Source organism: Plasmodium inui (genome assembly GCF_000524495.1).
Source record: "Plasmodium inui San Antonio 1 unplaced genomic scaffold supercont1.55, whole genome shotgun sequence".
NCBI classification, from domain to species: Eukaryota; Apicomplexa; class Aconoidasida; order Haemosporida; family Plasmodiidae; genus Plasmodium; species Plasmodium inui.
In genome coordinates this window covers 32,755-41,566 of record NW_008481889.1, presented here as the reverse complement: position 1 = coordinate 41,566, position 8,812 = coordinate 32,755, and the positions used below count along the sequence as shown (strand labels likewise).

Below are 8,812 nucleotides of genomic sequence, written 5' to 3'. Positions count from 1 at the left end.
CATGAAAGGAGACTGAGGCTACGGTGCTCTATATGTATATGGCTCATTTCTATGTTGGTGTCCTCTGTAAATTCATACATCATGGTATAAGAAATACGGCCCCCACTTCTTATTTCCTCCTCCCATTTGATAACAAACTTTACGATGGGGAAAAATAGAAACATTCACAAGAGGCGTTCTTTCGGCTGAGGACACCTTCCTTCAATAATAATCGCCGATTCGCGCCTCCTTCTGAAATTACACAAAATGACGCTTTTAGAAACTGGGATAGATGTGGAGAATTGTACATATCATACTCAGAAACAGGATTATTTTCTTCCCTGCTGCTACTCCTGCTGTTTGTTTCTGCCACAAATTCACTAAGTGGGAGGTTGGGCACGTTCGGTGAATGAACAAAACGATTAGTAATTCCCTCTCACCGGAACACTTTGTTACGCGAAGACTGACTCGTTCTGGCAAGTTACAATTCTTCCATTCGCAGGCACTTCTAACTGTACTTCCCATTAACGATCGAACGCCGGTCACACTAAATGCGACTCTCTGGAATGAAGCATCCCCTTCACCGTTTCTTCCCCATTTGTGTGACCTTGGTTGAACGAATGAACCCGACATGCTCAGTCCTATTCACGTAACATTGCGATCGAAGTGAATCCCCGTTTTTGCTTATCCTCTTTCTTTCCTTCTTTCCATTTGTCTTACATTCGAATAGGACTTGCGCTGCGTTCTTCTCTACCTTCTGTCTAGTACCCCTATGCATGCAAACTAGAAAGATACTCTCTTTGTAAGGTAACATATGGAAGAAGTGTTCTCATGGTCTTTCTTTTCTTTTTTTTTTCATCCCCCCTTGGTGACATATAAAATATAGCCTTCTCATCACCCCTGTTATTATACAGATAAATATATCACTAATACATTTACATAGATAGTTTGTACTTATAATACAAAGGTAAATCGGTTAATATTGCACATATTTGTCTAGCGACGTATTCTGGATTATCCATTCTCTCCACAGTCGTACAAACTAACACTTAATCTTCTCAGTTCCCTATTCGTATGCGTCCTCCGGCGCCTCCAGCGCACAGGCTTCCCTTTCTCTTTCCATCTACCCGACAAGAACACCTAATGCCTCGCTGATCGATAACTAAGGCTAAAACTGCTATCTGTGGACGTTGGCCCGTCATCATACGAACTATAATTAAACGTACTTCTCGAATCAGACGTGGTACTCCCATCCAGCGTAGTACTCCCTTCGGATTCATTACTCTCACCGAAGCTACTAATACTTCCATCAGACGCACTATAATAAAACGTACTACCTTCATTAGACATGCTACTTCCATCAGGCGCACTATAATAAAACGTACTACCTTCATTAGACATACTAATTCCATCAGACGTACTACTTTCACCAAACCTACTACTGTCACTATACGTACTACCATCACCATAGTAGCCCATACTATTCGGGTAGTAATTTTCGCCTTGTATGTCTCTCCATTTCCTTCTGACATGGGCCCTTCGTGGGTTGATCGCATCTCCAATCGGGGTGAACTACAAGTTGTGAAAAAAGAAATATATACACATATAGATACAGCTGTATATATGTGTAGGTACATACACACAACACACATAGACACACATACATACACGCAGGCATATATTTCTGGATAACCCCTTTTGGCATGGCACAAACGAAACGACGGCGTCGCTTAATCCATCCCCTCGCCTTACCTTAAACAGAATATGCATCATCAGTATCATGAAAAGTATGAAAAAAATTACAAAAACGATACTTCCAAATGTGGTAAGCCGACGACTGTTATATTTGAATATTTTAAAGAATGGAGTGTAATATAAGTCCTCGCTTACGTCACATCTGACTCGAGCTGCGTCTGGGTGTTCCTCTAGGGATGACATTTTATTGTGATTTCCTTTTTGTTTTCCTTCTAAAGACTGATAAAGAGTAGTTTGATATTTGTCAAAAAATTGTTCTAATTGATAACATACAGGACTAGAACTAAAATTCCCAGGGGTTCCATTTTTGCCCGTTACAACTTTAAAAGTTTTGTTTGGACAATACTTTTCCTTTAATTCTCGAAATATATGAAGGCACTCATTAACAAATTGGCAAGCTTTTTTATATTCTGGTTTCTGGTGGTCAAGCAATATTGGCTGAATATCTCCACAAGTTTGTCCAAAATAATATAATTTCAATAGATTTTTTAATTCAGTCTTATTATGCAAAAATCCCCATAAAGATGTATCTTTAGCACAACATTTCTCATATACTTGTTTACATGACGCCTCACAGTCAGTTGCATCATTACCTGAATACCCATGGGAATGTTTCTTGTGATAATGACATAGCAAAAAATCCATCCAATTCTGATATGTACATTCTTCACATTTGCCTTCTATGGCTTCTTTGCAGGAACCTGAAAAGGTAAAAAAATGACATTTAAAATTTGTTTCTTTCTTTCGTTTTGTTCGAAATGTAATGATACTTGGTCTATATAGTTACATTAATAAAATACTTTTATAAATACTCACTAGGTGTCAGAGTATCACTACACTTAAGCCATTTCTTCTCGGGATCATACTAGAGGATAGAAAGAGATAATAAATATATTGTATGTGAAAGTGGGTAAAAGTAGGTAAATGCATACGTCACGAACTTCACGACAGGGCTCTATTTCTATGTACGCGTATTTCAAGAGCAGCAGAATAATTAAAATGGATAATGAGAAATTACTTGATTTTTTAGCTCGCCCAAGATAGTTGTCATTTTTTGCTTTTCAAAAAATGCTTAAAACAAAATTACAAAGTTTTAATTATTATAATTGTAATGTACGATAGCATTTCTGAAGCATTTTAGAAAATGATGAAGAAATCTTCCTCGTCTTCTGTTGTTGAAAAATTTTAAAGTAGTACGAACAAAATATTCTACGAAATGTTAACTTGTGTGATTTAAAAATGTGGATTTCATCACTTGGCTAAACAATGAAAGTATGTTGTGACTATAAGATTTTTAAGTAAGAAATTGTTAATTATCCCAAGCAAAGAAAAAAATAAATTAAAATAAAGTAAAAGATAATACAATACAATAAAGTGAAATATAATAAAATAAATTATATAATAAAGTAAAATAAAAAATGAGAGAATTGCTATTAAAACTCGAAATAGTTATGGACCTACAAATGATGTATATCACAGGATGATAAATTTTATTTTTTCCTTCCCGATAAGCACTTAAAATATTATACCTCTTCTCTTCGTATATCTTTCATTTTACTAAAATTGATACATTGGAAATTATCAAAAATGGTAAATAAATGTGATAAGATTATGAATACAATTACTACCTAAAATGGAATAATTTCTCTTCTAATTAAATTATTTTAGGTGCTGAAAAAAATATATATAAATAATCCAGAATTTCCAATTCTGGTAGAAATTTTCTTTTTTAATTATTCTAATAATATATTATCCCTCCCCCCCTTGGGACATACTAAAACATTTCATTTTGCTAATCATAACACAGCATAACATAGCATTAATAACACAGCATAATAAAGAAATAAACAAATAAGTTTCATTTCTCTTCGCAAAAAAATGGTCATATAAATCGTTTTCTTCAGATGTATACATTTTAAAAATAAATCAAATGACGTATTGCTTTCTGAATTTTCTTCCTTTTTTTTATGCCTGGAGTGGTAATTATAAATCCAATAGTGCAATGTTAATTTGGTTAATTATTTTAAGCAGTGTCTGTTCTCTCACATGCCAAATGATAATGACCTATTAAAAAGAAGTTTAAAAAACGCCCAGCGCAATGAAAATAAAATAAACAAACCCAAATCAGTGAAACGACTCAAAAAGGGAAAAGAAAAAATAAAGCCAGTGAATTAACAATAACCCGAAATGTTCGAAATGAAAAAACGTAGTTCCTCCTCCGCTTCCTAAAAAGTATGCAAGGAAAAACTTAACTTCGCCGGTCCGCAGATTTTGCACTTTTCCCATAGCAATGAACTACCAATATACCTGACATATAATACTGCATGTCACGCAGACAGGGTAACCTTCTTCAAAGAGAATTTACTTGCCGCTTTCTGTATATCCATATTTTTAATATATGAACATATCTACTTGCCTAGAGGCAAGAAAAAATCCCCATAATTATTCCCTTTTCGTTTTATAAAACATTCGCGTGTAGAAAAATTGGACGAGGCTAGAGGAAGGAGATCCTTTATAACTTCCCTGAGCCATTTTTCACAAAGGCCCCATTCGACCCCGCGATCTTCTCCCCTAACGTTAAGTATATGTGGAAAACATCCTCCCGACTTGTTCCTTCCCCATACGGTTGCGCATGCTTCGATACAATAGTCCCATGCCTGTCATCTCTCCCCTTATTCGTATCTATATAGATATATATAGATATATATAAATATATGTATGTCCAGGTCGTCTCCTACTTGGGCGTATCCCCGCACTCAGGTTTTTGCAGCCAAACATGCGGTAATGAACCCACCATCGCCGTCCAAAACTGTTGCCGTGCTGCATGGCGCAAACTGAGCTAGCAGGGTGCTCCAAAAGGACTAAAACAATTAAAGAAAGCCTACGTTCTCTATACGTAGTATATTTCCTTGGATATACGCGCTCCTCTCATGCCACAAGGAATCCTTCTGCATTGCTCCAAAAACATCCTCAATTTTTAACCTTTTAGAAGGTTATTTCAGTGTGATAATTTTTCTGCTACTTAAAGACAAACTTGTTTGGGTGTCCATCTACATAGGGAAGAACCAGAAGCGCGCACTTCGCATTTTGGGCTCTCCCCCTCTGTCTCATCACATTTCAGTTCACCCAAACGAGAAGTTAACCCCAAACTGGAGGTTACCCACTTGCGAATAATTACGTAAAAAGCAAAGCGGCTTTAAAAAAAAAGAATATCCTAAGGGGGATGATTTCCAAAGGGGTTGCTAACCATTCTGTAGACATTCCTTTTCGGTAATAAAAGAAATATTCATTTTTCTCATAACCCCAAAAATGAACCCGTCGAACGATCCGTTGAGTCAACTTTGCCTTGTTCGAAATGTCCGGGGAGGTTTAACCAAAAAAGAGGAAAGGATCCAGGAGAGTATAGTTCACTTGGCTGTTCCTATCGAAGTAAACAACCGTGGTAAATGCAGCACAGCCATGATCATCCCATCCAGTAAAGGAGAAACATATACCATTTTGGAGTAATCCCTTTTTCGTTCCAACGTTTAGAAGTGCATCATAAAATGAGGGGGAAGGGGGGACCACATTCTGTGCCCCGTGATTAACCCACCACGATTGACTAAAATGCAGGAGTGACCGTGATGGTATAGAACTATTTACAAACACGACTTCTGCATGTCAGTTCCACCCTCACCTTTTTAAACATAAACTTATCACACTAAGAAGAATGTACGATTGAACAGACGTGTTGGCCTAATTATTGCACCGATTTTTCTATCCTTTCCTAAGGGGCCTCTTCCCTTTAAACTGGAAAAATTTCGAACAATATTCTATGCCTGCCCTGCGGCTTCACCATTTTTGTTGCATCCTGTTGGGGTGTTTGGACGGGGGGTGAAGAGCCGAACAATGGTGTCGAGATGGACAACAAGTGTCAACGTGTATCCCTACCAAAAGTGGAATTACTGAAATTTCGAAGGAACACATGATAATATGATCACTTGGGCCACGCTTAGAAGAGGCTGGGAAATAATTTCATCGGTAGGGAAGCCAATGTTCCATTTCGCACTTAACCAACAGGCATAATAGAGATCCTACGAGTTTAAAGAGAAAAGAGATGCACCACCTCCTGACGATGAGCACAGCGGATGATTGTTTTATCTAAGCTGAAACTCCCGCGCGTGATGTCTCTCCCACCAATTAAAATCTGCCGTTATTAAAGACATTCTAATATCGAAATATGGCAACTCTGGTTTCCCCCCATTATCATGCTGACATCAAAAGGTAGAGAGAAGTCTGATGTCACCTTTTAACAAGATTGCAAATTTGTTTCTCCTGTCATCTTTACTGAGCTATTTCTAATTCAGCCAAATGAAGTCTTCCCCCCCTATTCGTAACTATGTTTATGCGATAAAAATAAATAAAACAAGATAAATCCGCAAAAGGGGCTGAGAAAAATATGCTCTCCATTGTTCAACCTAATTATTCATTTTTTTAATTAATTTTTTTCCTTGCGAAATTGATCATTATATGGAACAACCCTGCATATTCCTTCTCGCTACTTCACCTTTGCCCGTTCAAGTTTCGTAAGAACACATGGTCTACTGTTTTTCATTCGAACCCTTTTTTAACGTTCCGATTTTTTTTTTCCTTTCTTTTCCAAACATGTTGGTGGATATATCACCATTGGGTAGAAATTACAGAACACATGGTTGCAGGGGCAGCCTTTTCTTTTTTTTTTATTTTTTACGTTTTTCCTCCTTTTGGTTTTGAGCCTCTTTTTTTTTATCTATATTTCCATTCCTAATTATATTCCTATTTCCATTCCTAATTATATTCCTATTTCCATTCCTAATTATATTCCTATTTCCATTCCTAATTATATTCCTATTTCCATTCCTAATTATATTCCTATTTCCATTCCTAATTATATCCTATTTGCATTTCTATTTCCCATTTCTATTTCTATTTTTACATGCGTGTCCTCTTCGCTCCTATGGTGAGAAAACCATTCCGACTCCACTTTCAGTTTTGCTACAGTTCCATATATCTTGCCATCTCAAGTAATAAAGAGAAAAAAAATACTCATATTTTTATTAGAAATTGGAAAAGATAACGTAAAATTTTATATCCATGTAGAAGAAATATCTCCAGAAAAAAAAAAAAAAAAAAGAAAAAAAGGCACAGCCGAACTTCATTGAATAATTTGGAAAAGAATTATCTCCGCGTCTGCGGTGCTCTTATTTACCATTTTAATTTTTTTCCTAAACCGTTACTGAAGGATATTTTTTTCAAACAGAAGGGGAAATAAAAATAACATAAAATAAAGTAAAATAAAGTAAAATAAAATAAAACAAAATAAAGTAAAATAAAGTAAAATAAAATAAATAAATGAATAACTAAATGAATAACTAAATAAATAGCTAAACAAATAACTAAATAAATAAAATAAAATGAATATGTCAGCACGTTCTATTATAACTCTGGCGGCTGTAGTCCTTGCTGAAACCTGGCATTACGCCGATAAAAATGTAAGGCCCAGAGCAGCTGACAAATGAGACATATTACTATGCAGGCGGATTAGTCTGCGCATTGGGACATACCCCGCCCCCTTCCTACAATTATGCATCTCTGTAAACATTGAATCGCTTTCATTCTGTTCATTTTGTTCATTCCGCTCCTTCCTTTCGTCACCCTATGCAGGCCGCCTTTCCCGTCCGACCTCGCCACCTCCCAGCCAACAGAATGCTAAAATCAGAGTTAGATTTGCTGGAGAAACCCATATACGAACGCATGACGGAAAAAATTCTGATAGACGTGGCAGCAGATCAGCTCTTCACCAGCGTCAAAAACTGGTATGACGAATACGACGTAGAAGACGGATCTGCCAACATCACTTTTGGCAGCGTTGAAAAAAATCTCAACTTATTTGCTAACGAATATAAAAAATTCACCACGGATAATTCTAAAGGCATCAAGAATAAAAAGGAGTTTAAAAAAATATTTGATTCCTTTGGTGAAGGAGAGGAATACGATAACTATGATGAGAAGGATAAGCGGAAGTATCACAGGAAGGTTGGTGACGATCGGGATGATGACGATCGGGATGATGACGATCGGGATGATGACGATCGTGATGATGACGATCGTGATTATGACCGTCGCGATGATGACCGCCGTGATTATGACCGTCGCGATGATGAGGGTCTCCATGATGACGATCAGGATGAAGACGACGACAATTATCAAAGGAAGAGTTACTACCCTTCTCGACGACACGCGAATGAAAAAGGACAGAAATTTTCCTACTACCACGATGGGAAAAAGTTCCAATCTTACTACGACGGAGACGAAGCGGAACAGAGATTTACAAAAAGAGAAAAAGAAGGTGTAAAGGATAACTTCAGAAATGCAATGAAACAACCAAGCGACACTGACAGCGACGAAGAAGAATGGTGGACAGGACCATCTTCTAAAACGTCCCAAAGAGAAAAGGATGACCAAAATCGTAGAATGTCGAAGGTCCAACAGGGAAAAAAGCCATCTGAAGAGACTGAAAATCACTTTGACAAGAAAAAAAAATCATCCAATTCGATAAAGAACTTTTTTAAAAACATCGACAAAAAAATCGAAAAGGATTTACTTCGCTCCTTTTTCCCTCACGCAAAAGGCGATAATAAGTATTCTCAAAAAGAGAAATCCTTCTCTGGCGTATTAAAAAAATCTACCGCCATATCCAGGTTTTTCGCTGTACCTTTGGGAATCCTTATATATGCAATAGTAATGATGGGGCAAGGTTCTTACTGGATTTCTCCTCTTCTCGTTCTTCCCTGTATCATAATCATTTACCTAGGACTTAAGTTACGCAAAATTAAGAAATTGATTAAAGGCAAATATAAAGGTGAAGATACAGACGAGAGTAAAAATTCCGTGAAGATGGCCATTCGAAAACGTGCCGAAATGAGGCGATCCATGCAAAACGGTGGTGTCCCTGGGATGAAACCAATGCAAAACGGTGGTGTCCCTGGGATGAAACCAATGCAAAACGGTGGTGTCCCTGGGATGAAACCAATGCAAAACGGTGGTGTCCCTGGAATGA

General features: G+C 37.1%; 2 protein-coding genes across 2 annotated transcripts in view; one reads left to right on the top strand and one right to left on the bottom strand.

The window, feature by feature from the left end:
- Positions 1–1,119: 1,119 nt before the first annotated feature.
- On the bottom strand, positions 1,120–2,785 carry C922_05319 (hypothetical protein; the record flags this gene model as incomplete). Its single annotated transcript, XM_008820890.1, has 4 exons — positions 1,120–1,551; positions 1,732–2,435; positions 2,551–2,599; positions 2,753–2,785. 4 exons carry the CDS (start codon positions 2,783–2,785, stop codon positions 1,120–1,122), a joined length of 1,218 nt encoding a protein of 405 aa, XP_008819112.1.
- A 4,673-nt stretch (positions 2,786–7,458) lies between these two features.
- Positions 7,459–8,812, top strand: part of C922_05318 (hypothetical protein) — a gene marked incomplete at both ends in the record, with an annotated part of 2,300 nt that continues 946 nt past the window's right edge. The window contains one exon of the mRNA XM_008820889.1: positions 7,459–8,794. Coding sequence (XP_008819111.1) covers positions 7,459–8,794 — 1,336 coding nt within the window. The remainder of the gene's footprint in view (positions 8,795–8,812) is intronic.